This window comes from Tetrao urogallus, assembly GCF_951394365.1.
Source record: "Tetrao urogallus genome assembly, chromosome: 7".
NCBI classification, from domain to species: Eukaryota; Metazoa; Chordata; class Aves; order Galliformes; family Phasianidae; genus Tetrao; species Tetrao urogallus.
The window spans coordinates 1,110,671-1,130,128 of NC_136820.1; the positions used below are offsets into that span (position 1 = coordinate 1,110,671).

General features: G+C 43.9%; 1 protein-coding gene across 1 annotated transcript; it reads left to right on the top strand.

Annotated features, from left to right (window-relative positions):
- Positions 1–4,701: 4,701 nt before the first annotated feature.
- COA1 (cytochrome c oxidase assembly factor 1) lies at positions 4,702–18,256 on the top strand (the record flags this gene model as incomplete). Its single annotated transcript, XM_079538466.1, is given in 8 exon segments — positions 4,702–4,707; positions 9,540–9,616; positions 9,618–9,640; positions 13,543–13,614; positions 13,617–13,636; positions 13,640–13,681; positions 15,637–15,713; positions 18,160–18,256. Coding segments are annotated over 8 exon segments (414 nt in total).
- Between the last annotated feature and the right edge of the window lie 1,202 nt (positions 18,257–19,458).

The window sequence follows — 19,458 nt, forward strand, 5'->3', positions numbered from 1 at the left end:
AGGTAGTCACAGATTATTAATGACCTGTTAACAGCTTTTTAAATTTTACAATAAATGCCAGCTGTGGCTGCTATAATTATTCTGCTAGTCCTACAACACACCCTGCGCTAGGCTTCAAAATGCATTTTTTTTCTGGAGCACGTTGTCATGCTTCATCACATGTGTGTATTGCAGCTGGGGAATTTCATGCCTAAGTAACATTACATCTTAGGCCGTCAGAGCATTTTGCAGTCATTAAATGTCACTCTCTTCCAGTAAAGTAGGAAGCAGGAAGTATGAAGCCACTTATTTTTGCAAGTGTGAATTGAGACACCTGAAGCTTATGGTGTTTGCCACAGTGACACAGTGAGTCAGTTCCTGAGCAGCTTGTGCAACCTAGGAGTGCTGTCTTCTGCTTTGTCTGCACTGGTGTTGTATGAACTGCAAAATGCAGTAGTAAATACAGTCAGAGTCGCACCAAGTTGAGGCTTCCTCCGTCTAGGCAGAGATCTCTGGGAGCAACATATACAAGTGATGGCATCTCTTTATCTTTCCTCCTGATTTCCACAAAGGGAGAGCTGAGTAGCATGCAATGAGAACAGAAAACAAGAACAAACGGAAGCAATATTGTGTTGTGGTCAAAGACAAAGTCTTTCCTGTACAGCCTTCAATTTAGGAAGTCTGTGGGCATGGATTCCTGCCAGCTAGCTGATCCTGTTTTCCAATGGGTCACAGCACATCTAGGAGTTTCATGTATGCTGTATTTGTCAGATTTCAAAAATTAAAAAATAAAAAGTGTTTGAGCAATAGCAGTAAGCTTATCAGGAAATAATGAACGTTATCAGCAACCCTCTCTGAAAAGTACCACTGAGGGTGTGTCAGAGAGCAGCCTAATTTTCAAAGAGGAACCCAGCACTTGCAGGAAACAGTGGTCCTGTAAAGGTACCAGCTGTTGAGCATGGACAAGGCACTCTGTGTTGTGAAAAATCTCATCCATCAACAGTATGTAGCGGGGTAGTTTGTGCTTCTGTCCAACTCCCACACTGCGACACCTGCTCCATGTTGTAGCTCAGTAGGAACAGCTTGTCTCCATACACCTTAAGGTACTTTGGTGACAGGAAACAGTTCTGTGTGGAGTTTTGTCGGACCTGTTCAGCCTGGGGTATTTCAGTCTAAGAGAGAAGATGGTGCAGGCATCAGATAGACTGATAGAGGCTTCCTGTGAAGCCATTTCATGTTTTACTGCCACATTTCTGCAAAACTAAAAAGTCTTGCCTTTCCTAACAGGAGCTATAAGAGGACTGCCAATTTAACGAATAAAATAAAGACGTCATTTAAACCATTAAATAAAAGTGACATTTTTCCCTCAAACGTTGTCCCATGTGTTCAGAGGAGGAAAATATGGATTTCAGTCAGCTGTTATCTCAGGTTCCTCTTGCCTGGACTCACTGGAAGAGAAGCTGATTCACACTCAACTGATTTGTGAGCATCCAGCATGCCACGTGTGGATGGATTAATCAGAAACTCTTCTTTGATCACGTTAGAGATCTCACTGTAGATGCAGTATGTACAAAGTGCCAGACTCCACCGCTTTCTTTGTCACTTTGCTCTCTCCATCTTTATTCCACACAGCTCTGTGCACAAGTTAACTGAATTGACACCTTCAAGTGCATTAAGAGATTCTTTTTGCTCTTTTTTTTTTTTTAAACGGTTTCCATCATAACTTTTATTTTCTTCATCTCAGAACACAGTGTTTTTAGGTCAGAATCCCTGTTGGTCTTTTGCTGTTTCTGCTGTTCAACACTTATTAAAATGTCCTGAGTATTTGAAGCTATTTTTTCCCAGATAACTTTTCTAATGGGTTTGGCTGATACTGAACTAGTTCTACTCATAAACGTAAGGACCAACTTCTGGAAACAATCTAGTTGTCCAGGATGTTTGAAAACAATTCACTTTTTTTCCTCAAAGCTTTAGGCTTTAAACGTTGATCTGATGTATTTCAAAGGGACTTTCAGAAGAAGAGTAGGGCCCTTCTGGATGAGTGCTTGAAATAAACATACAACTTCTGAGAACCTAGGGGGATATAGGGTAGCATTTTTTTGTTGTTGTTGTTCTCAGTAGGAAATATAAATAAAAGCAAACTCTTTGTGATGTGCCAAAAATATGTATTGCTATAATACCATGTAATAAAAGACATTGTATCAGCAGTATGTCTGGCCTTAAGAATGAAGCAGTTGTTCAGATTCCTTATTCACTCTATTGACTGCTTTCACTTTCCGTGTTAATTTTTAAAGGCTTTGTAAATCAGGCTTCATGCTGGTCACAGCAGAGCTTGTTCACATCGTTTACCCCCTCCTTTCAGGAAGCAGGCACATTTCACTGGAGCAGACACCGTATGATTTACACCATGTTCCTGAGTGAAACATTTTTTTCCTCTGACAGCCTCCCTTGGCATCCAGTTCCTTTAGGTCACTATTTACTGCATGCATGTGGATCATATTGTTGAAGTTAGTAAGACTGCAGGTAACATAAGTCTTGTAAGGATGGCAGTTAGGGACTGCACATATCCAGTGACTAACGTCTAATGGAGCCGCGTGCGGTCCCTAGCCCAGTGACCATTGGAGTACTTCTAGGGACTTCTGTGACAATTTTATTTTCTTTTTACAAGGTGAAGTGTGACCTTTTTGCCAGGAAAGTTATTCCAAGCTCCTTGTATTTGAATGCTTTTTCCTGCCTCAGGATTTAGTAAGCTTAGTTACAGCTAGATAGGCTTTGGGAACTTGTCTGTCTTTGTCGTAATTAATGTACTGGGTGCAGAAAAATGGCTGTAGACTGGCATGAAAGTTAAGTAGCTGCCACTGCATGCAAGGCATTGCAAGCTCTTTGATCTTGCCATGAGAAATGCTACTCTCCACTGATCAGCTTGCAGGTTCAGTGAACATATTCTAGGAAATTAGGTACAGAAAACATACGTCACAATATGAAAAGCTCTCTGGCTTGAAAGTCCACTTCTGCTAAGCTTGTGCTAAGCATGCTGTTATTCCTGATACAGTCAATGGGATATATTTGCTGTTTCTTTGTGAGATTATTTTGTTTTATTGTGGCCATTTGGAAGCCAGGCTGTGACGCAGGCTGTAGGGATGTGCTGGTGCAGAGTGGAGCAGTTCTTTTGAACCTTGGATTGCTGCTCCGGTGACCTCACTCCCTGTGGCAGGGAAGCCAAGAAGCTGTCCTATAGTTTTCCCAGGTAAGGCACTCACTGTTGAAAGGGTAAACACCACCAATTTTCTTTTCCTGAACTTTGGGTGCAAGTTTTTCATTTACCCTACTTACGAGTTCTTACTCTGAAATCCGTGACAATTCACCTTGGAAATACAAAAGGTGAACATTCCTCCCCCCCATGATATCCAATTACAGAAACGTACAATTAGGGATGTTAATGACAGATTATTAGGCATTAACCTATAATGCCATGCTCTAAAAAAAAAAGAGAAAAAAAAAAAAAGGGTCACACTGTAGGATAATTATCTTGCTTTTCCAATAACATGCCCTAGTCATACCTCCGTGATATCTCTTGACTTTCAATGCAAAGCATAAGCAGCTGCAGTTGTCAGTCAGGATGGTCTAGTATGGGTCGTTTGAACTCACTAGCACATATGCCTACCCTTTGAAAGCTCTGAAGATACCAGGCTGTAGGGTCATTGCAACTTGGCAGGAAAACAAAAAGGTTCCAGGCATCTGCCTTCATTATTCACAGACAGGAAGACAGAAACATTTTACAGAGGGATAAACTGAAGGATGGCAAGAGAAGGCTCCGTGAACACTGGGAACAATGGTCCTGCTGTTTCTGCTTGAACAGCACTGAAGTAGTGCAATAGTCTGAAGAGGAAAAGGACAGGTGGAGGAGTGAAGGAAGGTAAACATAAAGAAATGTAGTACAAGTGACTGTAGCTTGAGAGCACATGGGGAAGTGGTCTGTGACAGAATATGTACAAAGATATATAAAGATACAAAACTGTGCGAATGAGAGCACCCGGGAGGAAAAAGGAAATGAAAATAAGCATCTACAGGCACCACCTTAGACTTTGTAATAACTGAACAGAGCCACCTGCATTGTAGTATGCGGCCCCAGGAGATGTGATACAGCTGAAAAAGTAAGGTGTTAGTTTTTTTAGTCACTCTGTTGACCACTTTTACTTTCCTTTTTAATTTGATAGCAGCAAAGGCAGAAATAAACTTGCCACAGACTTGTGGTTTGTCAGTAATCTTTCTCATACATGCAGTTGTCCTTACAAAGCATTTTAACCAGGGTAAGTTACACATTTCAAAGAGCCATCCCCACAAAGACCCCTCAAGGCAACATTTCAAAGCTGCCTGAAGAATAGTTTATTTCTTAAATATTATTATATCACTTTTCAGTGCAGCTGGAGAAAAACAACAGAGAAAAAAAAGCATTGCAGCTACTTTCAGTTTGACTCTGAAATAAGCAGACTTCCTTTCTACAAGTTCCTGAGCTTTTGGTGAAGGCAGATACTCCCTGGAAAGTTGTCAGTATTTCTGAACATGCTGGTAGGAGGCACAGCTTGTAATGTCATTTTTCAGAGATGTGATAAACAGTAGGTTGAGACTATTTTCTTGAAAAAGGAGGCAATAACATGCTGAAATGACAGTCTTGTTAAAATACTTCTACTTTATTGTCCTGTCTTTGGTAACGTTACCACGATGAAGGTATTTGCTAGACAGTGTCAAGAAGCTGTCTCTAAAATTATGTCCTGGTGGTTATTAATACAGAAATTGGCTCAAATTCAGATGCCTTATGTATCTTAGGAGATCAGTGGAGGGGTTGTATCTATCCACCTGAGCAAATCCCAAAGAGCAAGAATGCTCAGTACAAGTGCATGCTTGTGTGTGGTTTATCAGACATTTCCCTCAACTGCCAGGGTGGTTTTCTCAAGAGCTGAAGTTGGAGCCAACTCAAATCCTATAAGCCTGAGCTGCAGAAGGACTTCTGGGAGATCCCAAGGTAACAGATCCTTGAGTTTAGATGCTGAGGTCTAAGTTCAAATCGCATGATAAGTTTTACTTTAATTTATTTGTAGTCTTTTGCAGCACATATTTAACGTGTCAAGATGATAACTCAGGACTGCAGTGGTTTACAGTGGTTTCAAGGCTCCCAGGTGCCTGTGTTAGTGGCTATTGGTATATTGTCTTAGCCAGGTAAGCAATCAGTGGCCAAAATTGAGGTAACCAGCAGCGATCACACCAAGTGTGCATAGATCAAGTAGCTTCTCTCTGAATTCACAGCAATATTACTGTTTACTGTTCAGACTGTGATAGCAACTGGAAGCCAGACATGCTGGTGGAACTTGGTGGGGCCAGGAGGAGGAGGAGGAGGTGCCTTCCCCAGAGAACCTGTGTCCCAGCCTTCTTGCTTCAGCCAGAAACAAATAAAAAGAACAGCTATAGCTTTGTGAAATAGTGTTTAGTTTCACTGACCCCCTGCCTTTGGTGGAGGTGCCTGAGATCAACCTCTAACACGAGTGGAAATCGAATGACCTGCATGAATTGCAGAAACCAGAACAGAAGATATGAATTTGCTGAAAATAGGGAGAATCTCTTAAGTCCAGTCTATATTTAGAAGATCCTCCATGGAGAAAACAAAAGTCTAATTAAAAACAGACCTGATTGTTGCAATAACCCACCATTTCACGTGTGAGCCTGGAAGTCTTCCACCTCTCTGTGTTTGCTTTATCTCACTGTTAACTCTGAGTCCTTCTTACCTTCAGTGTCAGGCCTGAAGACTACCTACTCCACCAGATTTTACCATTTTCAAGGCATTAGATGAACATTGCCCTTATTAGGAAGTTCTACTCTTTAATACTTATTTTTAGACAACAGTACTTATAATGATTTAATACCTCTTTTGGTAACAGTGAGCTTGGTGTTTTTGTGTACACTAATCTCCACTTAATCTTTCTCACTGCTGTGAATAGCAAGAGGGAAGATATCTTTATGCAGAACACTATAACTTGGAAATTGTACTTTTTTTAATTAGCAGGTGAGAAGAAATCTGCTTTTCCACAAGTTGACTTACATACTTTTTAGTGGTATAACAGGTTCTGAGGAGAGATCTCTGTCACAGATAGCAATTTGAGCTTCCCTCATGATGAGGCAACTGCATATTGTATTCATTTATAAGATTCTCTAACTGCACTGTCGTACAATTGCTCCCATTGTGTTGAATGAACTCTAGATTTTTTCCTTCCCTTTAATACCCTAAGTGCTTTGCAAGCTCTAAATAATTTTTAGAAAGTCTCAGAACAAGAGGCATGGATCTCAGCATGTCTGCTTCCCTTCCCTTATGTGCCACCTCTGTGGCATTTCAGCAAAGCAGCTCATAGGAGCAACAAACAGTTGGCCAGAGATCTTAATGATGAATCCTTGCAGGCAACAATTCCATACTGAGTTCTGATCTTCCACAAGCTGGCTTTATTGGTATCTTCTGTGTCATCACTCCAAAGTCATCAGCAGCTGCATGCTGAGGGTTGTTCAAGGATGTGAATACAACATCTAGGCATCCATCCCACAAGTGACCAAGATGGCAGGGAAGGGGAATGGCTGCACCTGTGAGGGATCCTCTGCGTTCCAGGGACACCTTAGTCCTCGCTTTTGGAAGCTAACTGACAACTGCTGGATTAAAAAGAAGGTCTACAGTATCTCTGAAGACTTGTTAAAATGTGTAGCTCTTAACCTCTTTATGCAACATGCTGTCATAGCACTGGGCCAGAGAACAGCTGAGAAACAAGTGGGAGGAGAACAGAGGAGTCATCAAGGCCCAGCCTGAAAGGGGAGAGGTCTGAGCAGCTGGCTGCCTGTGTGACAGCAAGCAGACAGCGGGGATACTCTCCTTGCTGGGGCAGTGGGGAGCTTGGCAGAGCTGCAGCAGGCTAGGGGCCTAACGCCTGCAGGGTGCTGGGTGTCTCCTCAGATTTGCTTTGTCAGGGCTTATGACGGGCCATGGCTTTGAGGGAAGTGCAGCGCAGAGTAGCAGTACTTGCTGGTCTCCACATTTCTCAGCTGCCAAATTACATTCCTGGATGGCACCATCCTGACATACCATCGTCAGGGCGCCCGCAGCTCTTGGTTCTCTGCTCTGCCCCATTCACAAAGCCAGTTTGTGCTTCAGCAGGCTGTGACCTGGCAGACCAAGATGCACAGTGAGTAGAGACGGAAATGAGAACAGTCACGAGCACATGGTTGATTGTCAAGAAGTTCCTCTTATTTTCCATCTTGCTTGTTTGGGTGCAGTCAGACCATGAGACCAGCTGAACCTCAAACCTGCTGACAGCAGATTGCAGACCATTTCATTTTAGCCATTTGTTAGCGAGGTTCCTTCAGTCTCGGTCAAAACCTCCTTGCTGATGCAAGAGCTCCATGTCTTTCTACTTCTACTCATGCAAACAGTCAGCAGCGCCCCCCCAGGCCCAGACATTTGTATTCAATTACCTTGAATTTCATCATAAAAGGCAAATTTTGCCTGGCAGTTTCAGACTGCAACTTTGAAAGGGGCAAAACAAATGCCTTAAGTCACAGTCTGTTATATCTGATCAGCTCTCCAAATTTACAACCTTTTTTCTGTTATGTGGTGTTGGCATCAAGCACGTTCCTCACTTTATTCTGCATCCAGCAGAACAATCAGTGTGCCAGGCTCTGAGAACAACAGCTGGTCATGTCCTGCTCCTTGCAGGACAAATCTTAGAAGAAACATAGACATGAATCAGATTGTCCATTTGAGGAAAAAACTAATGTTCCAAACTGTGATTTAAGGACAGCAGAAAACACTAGCCAGCAAGCAAAAAGTTCTTGATGTCCTGTCCTTGTGAGCTGACTGTCACCATTTCTCTAACAAAACATAGTTACTTCCTCTGCTGCAACTTCTCACGCTGCTCAAGTTCCTCAAGGGAAGTGAAGAAAGCCCAGCAGAGGAGCAGATCAGTAGGGAGAGAGATGAGTGATTGTACAAATGTCACAACTTGGGGATTTGGGGCATAAGATTGTTATGGCATTAATATATTCTTGGTGGTTTTTTTGGGGGGGGGGAGGGGTTGCTACCAGTACTAGTTATCAACAAATGCTCAGTGAAAAAAGCTGTAAACATGAATATTAAGACCTCTTAAAACCAAATTAACTAGTTAACAAAGTAAGCCTTTGAATGAGTAATAACATGCTTTAAAACTGAATTCTAGAAACAACAAAAGTTATACCTAGGTTTTCCTTGGGCTGGAGCATGTACACATGTGGGCATCTCAGCAGAGAAGCGAGCTGAGGAAGTTTACCCTGAAGTTTGCCTCTCCACCCTCTTTAAACTGTGGTTGTCAGCTGTGTAATACCTGACTAATGCATACTTGAGGGATGCAAGAGGTGATTTTCACAACAGGACTCAAATGGCATTGCCTAGGTCATATTTCTGTAACTGGGTTTGTCCTTTGGTTTACTAAACAGCTCTCACTACATTCAGTGCTTGCATTTCACCATCCTGGCACAAGAATTTAGGTGTCAAATCTGGGTTTAGAAATCCCATACAACTTCCGTATGCATTCAGATGTCTATGCTTTTACATCAAAAGGATGTAGCAGCCCTTTATTAATTTTTCAATTCTTTTAATTGCTGTGAAGGCCATTCCTCCCTTTCCCCCAGCTGAGAAGAAAGAGCATAAGCTGGTACTCAGGTGCTTGGTCAGGTCCTGTGCTCCACAGGCAGGCCTGAAGCAACATGGTGCACTCCCACTGACAGCTCCTCTAGTTTCCTACCGACCTGCTGTGGGCAATAGCATTAGATCAAGGCTCCTTAGGCTGCACAGTCTCACTCTTACACAGAGAGATGGAAGAATGGATCAGCTTTCTTGGAGGTATTCCCTCTGCTGTGTCATTCAGTTGGGATGCCACAACCAGGACTCATGAAAAGGGCAAACTGTACGATGGTGGGAAGGGGCATACAGGAAGGAAGAAAAATAGGCTTGCAAGAAACTTCCTGTTTACCTCATGGCTCAGGGAAAAAAAGAAAAAAGAAAAGAAAAAAAAAACCACAACGCACACACACCCTGGCTACACTACATTTGCTGGCATAGCTGAACCAAACTCACCCCTGCTGCAAGTGTGTTTACTTTACAGGAGTTTACTCGAGAGAGAGATCTGGCCCCTGCAGTCTGAATGCTTTGCTGTGCTATGAGCGTGCACGGGAAGCGCCAGAACAGTGTGCTGGGCCCTGGCTCCATGCCTCACCCAGGAGGTCATTTTCTTCTCGGCAATCAGTGAAGTGGTGGCATCACTAAAAGGAGTGAATAAACACATTCAGCCCAGCTTGGTCCCCAGCTTGCTCTGTTCTCACCATGATGCCTTCTGGGTGTGCTGTGGGGCCCTGGTGAGATTGAGCCCAGCCACTGTGTGCTGTGCTTTTATTCAGGCCTGCTTGGCTGGGCAGTTGGAAAGGGCTTTTAGAAAAGAGGGGAAATGACCCTTTAGTTTTCTTCTTTCACAACAAATATCTGTCCTTCTTTTCAGGGAGGAAAGATGCCAGCTTTTCTAAGAGAACTGCAGCAAGTGGCTATTTTTATGGGACTGTTCAGCAGTGGGGGATGTGGTTATGTATAGTCTTATGCAAAGTAAGCCTTGGTGCTGTTAGCAACCTTATTTCACCTCTGGCCCTTCCATTTGCTTTTGTGTAGAGGGAAAAGCAGCAGCATGTAAGATCTGAAAAGCACATGAAGTTAAGGGAAGTGTGGCTGAAACTTCTGGGTTCTACCTCTGCTTCATTTAATGCCAGGGTTGATTCTAAAGCACTGCTGTACCCATTTCCGAAGGTGGGAGTTATGCAGACAGCAGGCTGCTGTGGTCACTAGGAAGGCTGGTTTCTGGGAGGCTTCTTGAGAGTTGGGATGAAATGAAAGGTTGGTCAGTAATGTTTCACTTATAACTGAGATTTTACATCTGGGCAGGAAAAAGAGAGCTACTTAAAGGAGGATTTGTGAGAATGTATATTTAAGTCTAGCAATTTTACTGGTAAATCTCTTTTTGGTGCTGTCCCATAAAGCACCACAAGCCTGTGAGATGCTAAAGATTTTATTAATTTCTCCTGAAGACCATGAAGGCAGTTAAAAGCGACCAGCACTGAGGAGAACTGGACAAGAAGAGAAAAGCTGGGCATTTAGCCATCACTGCTCACAGACCTAATTGCCACACGTCTTTTGTTGAGAATTCAAATGATTAGTCCAAGTGTATGTTGGGTTTTTTTTGTTCTCTTGCTTTGTTTTTATATTGTTTATTTAGCATCGAAACAGAAACAGGTTTTGCCTGTCTGAGGGGGTTCCATGGGCTTCTTGATCCTCTTCCTCTCCCTTGCTGCTTCTACCAAATGCTTTTCAGCTACTGCCTTATCATATAGCACTGTCAGAAAAGTGTAGCTAAGCCTGCTCCTCAAGCCCTCACACAAGTTGTGAAGCCTCCCCTTCATTTTACACATATTAATAACAAATCAGACAAGGCTGGAAAGCAGGCTTTAATTTTAGGCAATCATGCCCTTGAGCTCAGCGGTATATGATAGATATTCGATCCCCTGATGCTTTAAAATATTGAAGTTGGCTTTAATAAGGACATTAGCATTTATTTTTTAATTTCAGCTTCAGCACTGCTATTCAGAAATCTCAGAAAAAGTTTCTCCCTCTACTGAAAGTAACACAGCTCGTTCCCTGCATCACTGAGCCGTGTAATCGAATGGCTCAATGCAATGGCTACTTCTTGGTCTGCTACAATACTGAGAGATCCTGAATGTGCCTGATTACTCAGTGGCAAGCCAGCTGATCTTCTGAAATGAGACTTTCTGTACTGAGTGGTATGTCACTGTGTAGCCTCCACACCGGGAACCTGCCTCCCTTTGCCCACACTCAGGGCTGTTCCAGTTTCTTTTGTCTAGTGTACAGAATTAGCCTGTACTGGGATCTGTGAGGAGCAAGCAGTTTCCATAATGGAAGGAGGAGGGGGGAGAGGAGTACTTCCCCCCAGTTCCTTTAGGCTGAAATAGTTTGCATGCACGTGGTCTCTTTGAAAGCTTGTACAAACATTCAGGTGATCATATTTCTACTCTCTGTCTTCACGCCCACTCTCTCCCTAATGGGAGCAGTTTCCCAAGCCAACCCCAGCATGCTTTCAGCTTTTCTACAGAAAACATGCAGACAAACAGTAGCTGGGTATTTCACATTCAGTGCTCAAAGTGAGACACTGATGGGAGAAAATCAAACCACTTTTCCCTCCAAACTGGAGGATGAACACTATGTACATTTAACAGGGTATGAGTGGCTTCTTGCCATGGTCCACAGGCACTAAGGGCCAGTATGTTGAGGTCCCTTTTGCTGGAGCTCCCCAGGATAGCCCAGGGGGGCAAGAGAACCACTACAGCCTAACAGTGCTGTTTCTATGCCACCTGGATACTGTCTGCTCGTATGAGATGACTCTAATTAGGGAGAGCAGGCAACACCCCTCATTCTCATGCTCAGAGAGTGATATAGATGGGGAGGGACCAGGAAACAAATCATACACCTTATTTTAAACTCTTTGGAAGGTGAGAGCAAAGTTGCCAGAGCAGGATGTTAATGTGTGCACACTCTGAGCTTGAAACTACTCTTCTTGATGTCAGCAGAATGAAGTTGGGCTTGTGTGAAACATATCTAGAAATCTCATCTGGTAAGCCTTAAAACTGTCTTTAGCCAAATCACTTCTTCCATAAGGAAGGTTGGCATGTATCCAGCCTCACATTCTGCTTTACGCAGTGGTCATCAATGAACAGCACTTTCTAGCTATACGTAGCAGCCAGATATTGACAAATAGCAGCTTACCACAATTATTCTCCACATCCAGTCATCTGTGCAACTATTGTTGACCATTACGTTTAATGGCACCGCTTTGTGCCTTGCTTTTAATATAGCCTTTGGTAAAGCTGCAGTTTCTTGGCTGCCACTAGAAAAGCTGTATCAGAAGTATAGCAGGAGTTACGTAGCTGCAGCAGCTGTTGCTGCCCAACATCAATGTATGTGAAATAAATATTCCCTATCCCTGAACTATTTTCTGTACTCCATTAAAAAAACCCTGAATTACTTTCAGAGCACCTTCAAAAACTCATCCTTATGCCTTTTTTTCCTTCTTTTTTTCCATCTGTTACAAAATATACAAATATGACTAACAGGGACACTTGGTCATAAGCTGTACGTCAGCGCGGAACAGGCTATACTCACAGCTCTTCTCATTTAAATGTGCTGAGTAATGTTGCAGTCAGCATTGCTTCTCTGAAGAAGGATTCCTGTCTTCCTTTAGCTAGATTTCTCCTCATAAATAGTTCTGAACTATTTTTCAGGTGGATGGGTGTCTGAAGGAATTATCTTTTTCATAGAATCACAGAATGGCCTGGGTTGAAAAGGACCACAACGCTCATCCAGTTCCAACCCCTGCTGTGTGCAGGTCGCCAACCAGCAGCCCAGGCTGCCCAGAGCCACATCCAGCCTGGCCTTGAATGCCTGCAGGGATGGGGCATCCACAGCCTCCTTGGGCAACCTGTTCCAGTGCCTCACCACCCTCTCATGAAAAACTTCCTCCTCATATCCAACCTAAACCTCCCCTGTCTCACTGTAAAACCATTCCCCTTGTCCCATCACCATCCACCCTCACAAACCGCCATTCCCCCTCCTGTTTATCCACTCCCTCCAAGCACTGAAGGCCACCATGAGGTCTCCCTGCAGCCTTCTCTTCTCCAAGCTGAACAAGCCCAGTTCCCTCAACCTTTCCTCACAGCAGAGCTGCTCCAGCCCTCTGCTCATCTCAGTGCCTCCTCTGGACCCGCTCCCAGAGCTCCACGTCCTTCCTGTGCTGGGGGTCCCAGGCCTGGACGCAGCGCTGCAGATGGGGCCTCACAAGAGCCGAGCAGAGGGGGACGATCACCTCCCTCTCCTGCTGGCCGCCCCTTTTTCATGCAGCCCAGAACACAGCTGGCCTTCCGGGCTGCAGGCGCACACTGCTGCCTCATGGCCAGCTTCTTGTCCACCAGGACCCCAAGTCCTTCTGCGCAGGGCTGCTCTCAAGGAGATCTTCCCCCAGTCTGTATCAATACCTGGGATTGCCCCGGCCCAAGTGCAGCACCTTGCACTTGTCCTTATTGAAGCTCATTGGGTTCACACAGGCCCACTTCTCCAGCTTGTCCAGGTCCCTCTGGATGCTTCCCTTCCTTCCATTGTATCGACTGCACTGCTCAGCTTGGTGCCATCTGCAAACTTGCTGAGGCTGCACTCGATGCCATCATCTGTGTCATTGATGAAGATGCTGAAGAGCACCGGCCCCAAGACCGACCCCTGAGGGACACTGCTTGTGACCGGCCTGCACCCTGACATAGGACTGTTGATCCTATACAACCCTTTTGCTGTGACCAGTGAACCAGTTCTTAATCCATTGATTCATTTATTTATATTTTTGTTTATTTATTTAAAGTGGACAATCTCCTCTCTAGCCTATTTCTCCTGCGTAGAAAGTTTTGCCATAATGCAGTATTATCAGCAGGACTTGGAGCATCTGAACAACACTCCTGCTGCCCTGGAAACTCTCTGAAGGTGCACAACATCTAACAGACAGATAGGAAGAATCGTGTGGATACAGAAAGAGCACAACTAATGTTGGAGAGACTGTGTCACAGAATGGCTTCCCCAGTAGTTTGCCAACATGAAAAGAGATCAACACTGGGCTTTTCAGCAAGTCTCAAGTGATCCGGGAGCAAGAGTGCCACTGCAAAGCAATAGAGTGGGATGCCAGTTGATCTGGAGAAGGAATGGATTTCCAGGCTTAAATCTGTAGCTCTGATGAGAAGAACTAGAAAGAGCAAGAAAGGCGTCCTCATTTTGTGACGTATTGGGTACACTGCAGAATGCTAAGGGACCTTCCAAGTCAGCGAATCCTTCCCTTACTGTAATCATTTTCAGAAATGTATCAAGATCTATCTTTCAAATAGCAGTTGCCTCCCTTCCCCCCAGGTATGTTCCACGTTAGTTTTCAAAACTTTGTTCAGAGGAGTTTTATAGCTACTCACAAACTGCACAGTGGAGCCTACAGCACAAATGGCATGGCTTTTAAAGCTCCTGTAGGCCTCTGCAATGGGGGATATCAGCCTGACATGGGGCTGAGCACTCACATCACATAGGCACTGGAGAACGCTGTGCTGGGTGATGAAGTATTGCACAAGGCTGATTTGCATCATCCTGGGGCTGGGCTGAGACAAACCTCACAAATACAGATAACTTCCTCTCTGGGTTGCTGTCTGAGAAGAACTTTGCATCAGTGTGTTCACCCAGAAACTGAGGTCCTTTAGAAAAGGACCAGCTGTTCTTTCCTGGTTTTTCTAGAGACCCAGGACATCCTCAGAGACCTCTTCGGGCAACTCACTGAGGGATTGTGTCCCTTTCAAATCATTTTATTTGTTATGATTTTTCTGTTTTTGACTAAACAAAGGAGTAGGGAATGGACTAGATGCTGCAGGTGAAGGAGGAGGTTGTCGGGGCAAGAAAATTAACCTTTAATCAACTCACATAAAATTCCACTTTACATCTCACTCCAGCCAGTTTTTACCTACATGATACCCTGGGCAAAAACATTTCCCAGGTTTTAGAAATTTTACCAGGCACTTTATCTAAGGCCAAATACTCAGGGCAAGCACACAACCTCTTATGTTGATTGAAAAACAGAGAAGAACTTTAGAACTATTCTCACTAATATTTTTCTATGTCACCTTTTAAGAATGCTAGTCACTTGAGTGACTCAGGGTGAAATCAAAATCCAGCCTTCTACAGACCTCACCCAAGACATAAACCACCAACTTTCTTTCCCACTTTTTCATGCTTTCAATCTCGGTGAACATCCATGTTTTCTTGAAATAAACTAGTTAAGCATCTTCGATGATTGTATCACAGATCAGTCTACTGACTCCACAGCATTCCTAGCTCCTGCCTGCTGGTTCTGTTTCAGAACTCCTGGCATTTTCCATTTGTGATCCCAAGCATTATACATGAAACATTTTTGTTATTCAAATATCAGACTGAGTGCAGTTAGTTAAGATCTTCAGCTCTAAGCACAGCTTTGTTTATTAACTAACCTGAATAGCAGAATTTGCGGCACTGATAGAATAATTGAATGTCTTGTTACCTTGATGCGTCTTAATGGACCGAGTGATCTGTAGATAGACAACCTACATGCTTGTTATGGTTATGGGATGCTCTAACACAATACAGGTCACTTCTGGATCACCATGCATTCTGGTGAGGAAAGGTGTTTACTCATAAATATTTCAGTGACTGAGTGGTTTTCCCTGGGGGTTGCAGCTGTAACACCATATATTCTTTCAGCAGAGATTAATGTGTGCCAGAACAGGCATACTTGTATAACCATTTACACATCAGCCATTAGAAAAGCTTAATGAAATGCTTGAAATACATTAAAATAACGATGACGACAACAAAGTGAGCATTTAAGCTAAAGGAGAGATAGTTTTGTTGTGTTTTTGACTTCAGAAGGAATAAGTGTCCACTTCACTAACATGCTTCACTGAATCTCTAACATATTTTTACATCTGCAGATAAAGTTACCAGAATCTGGAACAAAGTCAATGGGGTACCTTTTAATTCACTCAGAAATTGATCACTTCTGTCAATGGTGTGTACTAGGGGAAGTACTGGAAGATATGCAGGGATAGAAGTGGAAGGAGAAAACGTTGGAGCAGGATGCGTGGTTTAGTCATCTGTGTTGCTGAGATCATCACACAAAGGAAGAGGAAATTCATGTCTGAAGATCTTGTGAAAGGTTATCATCATTATCATGACAGAAATTAGTTGAGAAACGTGTTGAATACGTCTCTATGAATACAAATTTAAGAAGAGTGTGAGCCTTTCATTTGTGTGAGATGTCTTCTGCAAACTGTAACACGTAGCTATTGTGAGCCAATGGAGCAGATTGTTCCCCTCACCTCTCCTCCAAAGGAATTGCTGAGGTGGTTGTGCAGCAAGCCCAACTTCAGTCTGGTGTTATGTGTTGAGGTAAGGGAGTTATCTTCCATGTTGTATCAGAGTGAATCAAGGTAAGCTAAATATCATGGTAGATAACAGTTATGTTACTCAAGTTGGTAGGATGCTCTGACTCCACGTCACACAATAGTGATTTTACATTCTTGTAGTACTGATGCCTTGATTTTCAAGGTGAAGTTGATTTCTGGAACTGAGCATTCAAACTCCATCTTCCACTGCAAAAGAGGAAATTATATTTGATGAAAATCTCCTTGCAGGTTTTTGAGAATTTCTGCTAGCTGTATTCACAAACACAGAGCTGCAACATTTTTGCTCAGTTTCCACCAGCCATATGATATTGTTTTCTTTTCATAATTAGATAAATGCAACTTGATGGATTTGTGTTTAGAACGGCGGTAGGAATCAAAGCTCAAACGTATGGGAAGAAGGCACAAAACTGGGACTTCAGAGATCCAGGGCCAGACCTGGCCTCCTTCCTAGTGACCAGAGGTACCCTTGAGGTCCGCAGACATTATTTAGGCACATCTGTGCTTCCCTGGGGATCTGTACCCTGGCACTCTCGCTCCTCACTATCCTTTCCTCACAGATGGAGGAGGAGGCTCCCTACTTCACAGAGTGAGCATGAGGATGACTGAAGATTGCAAGGTATTAAAATACAGTAGTAAGTGAAGTGTATCAGTTTTATTTTAAAAACAACTCTCCACACGTTTCCATCTGCAACCTGAAAAGAGAATGCATCTTCTGCAAAATGATTTGTGGCAGACAAATCTGTCAACTTAGTATGGGGCCCACATATAGATCAGCTTGGAGCTTGACAGCACTTAGTGTCCTTGCACCTGTCTGAGGAGCTAAAATCATTTCTTCTTGTTCGCTCCTGAAACCCCTGGGAGGAATAATAAATGGGTAAGTGGGCCATTCTGGTGTGGTCCCACACAGCACGCACACATGAGGCCCAAGAGGCAACAAGACACAGTTAAGTGACATGGGGAGAGAAGCTCCAAAGCAAGGCAGTCTGTCAATCAGATTTTTAAATTTAATTCTTTTTTAAAAGAGGCCAGCTGGAAAAAAAGGAAAATGTGGAGTGTGTGAGCCAGTTTGAAGCTGAGGAGGGGGTGTTTGCTCGCAGGCAGGGATGGGAGGCTGCAGGGTTTCCTGCCTGGAGCTGAGGGAGGCCCAGGGGCTGTGAGGAGAGGCAGGTGAGGCTCTGATCTTGACAAGGGACACCTGCATCCTTGGCCAAAGCGAGAAGAGAGCTGAGGCCCCAAGCCATGCCAAGGGAGCAGCGCTGTGCCTGCTGACTGCCAGCAGCAAGTGGTCAGATCGAGCCAGAGGGCTGGCTGGGATGAGCCCTGCTGTAGATTCATCACACAGAGGTGCAGCAGTCTCATTACCTAATTGTACGTACTTGGCATTGACTCCAGTAAAAGCAGAGCTGGGTGCCTGCCTGAAGCTTGAAAACTCCTATCTTGGTGTGCTGAAATAATAGCACTTCCCAGCTGGAAAACCCATGTGAGCAGGCTCTTAGAAGTGGGTTCATAGCAGAGATTTGGGAAAGCAAAAGACTCCCCTCCTGTAACCAACAAATGCAGTTTTCCTTTGAGTAACCACTTTTGTACCCTGTTGATTTTTCAGCAATCACAGGGAGTGATCAGAGAGTGTTCAAACTTTCCCAAGCTAGGATAATTCCTTAGCAACACAGTATGGCTCCAAGGAGGGAGAAGAGCTAAGCATGGAATGCACTGGCAGGATGAGGTGAAAGAAAGGCATGGGGTTGGCAGTGAGAGAGGAGCGACCCAGCTGAAAATAGCTGCTGGGCTTTTATTCAGGTTGCAACAAATAGGAGCATATATCCTGGATCTGCTGTGCTGAGCTATGATATTGGGAAGCTAGCCTTTGAAAACTGAGTTTTAAATTAACTGTGACAATTTTGTGTTGGTTTTTTTTTTTTTTTTTTTTTTTTTTCTGTTTTTTAAGAATAATGAAGTGGTTTGCATCCCATGCCTGCTGTTTTTGCACCCATGGTACCACTAGACTGAAAGTGATTGAAGGAAGTTAAAAGTTGCCTTGGTTTGTGTCAGTTGGTGCCTGCAGGATGTCACCTTGAAGCTGTGGGATGGTCAGAATATTCTGGTCTATTGCTCCCCCGTGGAAAGCGTCAGCGCGCACGGAGGCTGAAAGTCCAAGGCAGCTGCGTCCCCACCTGCCATCAAACTGGGGGAGCCATTAATTGATCGCCTCACGCTGTGTTCAGGGTTGTACTCAGTTGTCGGAGAGGACAATTTCACATAAGTGGGTGCTTTGAAGGCGGTTTTGTTTCTACCATTGAGCTCTGTCACCGCTGTCACCATTGTCGTTTCTTTCATTTGTTGGCTTGTGCGTTCAGCAAATGCCTAACATAAGGATGGTGCAACAAGAGGTCGTGTGTTGTGTCCTGCAAGTGCTGGTATTATGAATGTGAGTTTGAAATAAACAAAATGGCAGGAAATGGGGCTCTTTTCTTACACTCTCAGACCTGAATGTGGATGTTTGGGTTGCTCTTTCATACGGCTCAAGGACTAAGTCATCTCAAAGTGATTTTTTCTCTGTTTGTTTTCCCCCCACTTCTCAAGAAGGCCTAGAGTAGCCAAGATGCAAGTCAGGCAGCAACTCCCTGCACCATGGAATATGACCTGCAGCAGGGAGATTTGCACCCTCACCACTGTCATCAAAAAGCTCACAAGATAGCGAAGGCCACAGATCATAACTTAGAGGTTCCAGGAGGAGGCTCACTGCATGCACCTGCTCATGCTGAAGATTGCTATGAATAATCACTGATATCAGCAGTGTCAGAGACAAAGTTGGGGTAAGCACATTCAATCTTTTAGTTCTGTTTAGAGAAGAAAACACTCAGGAGGTGTGGAACAAGTAAATTACTGCCATAGCACAGACTACAACAGGAGATTTCAATTTTGCCTCAATTTGTCTTAAGTGGAAGAAAGGAGATCAGCAAAAGCACATCTGAAATGAACTGTTTTAGGAGGAAAAAACATGAGCTTTAGTTTGGGCCTTACAGTTGGCTGCCCAGGATGAATAGTGTCTTGCAGTGAATTCACCTGGGTAAATTCCCAAATACACCAGTAGGATTAGGAAAAACAAAGGGTGATAAGGTGTGTCCCAGCTTTAGGACTGAAGTCACTGCTGTGCAATTTCAACAAATAATCCGAAATGTGCAATTTGAAAACATCAACCTTGCACTGCTGCAGCCCACACAGCAAGGTGGTCCCATGCAGGGACAGGAGATCTCCGGCCATCTGATGCCTTGTGGCAGCTCCAGCTTTCAAGTAACTGCTGGGCTGGTAGGGATCAAACAGCTGACAAAGAGAAGTCAAGTCGAGCAC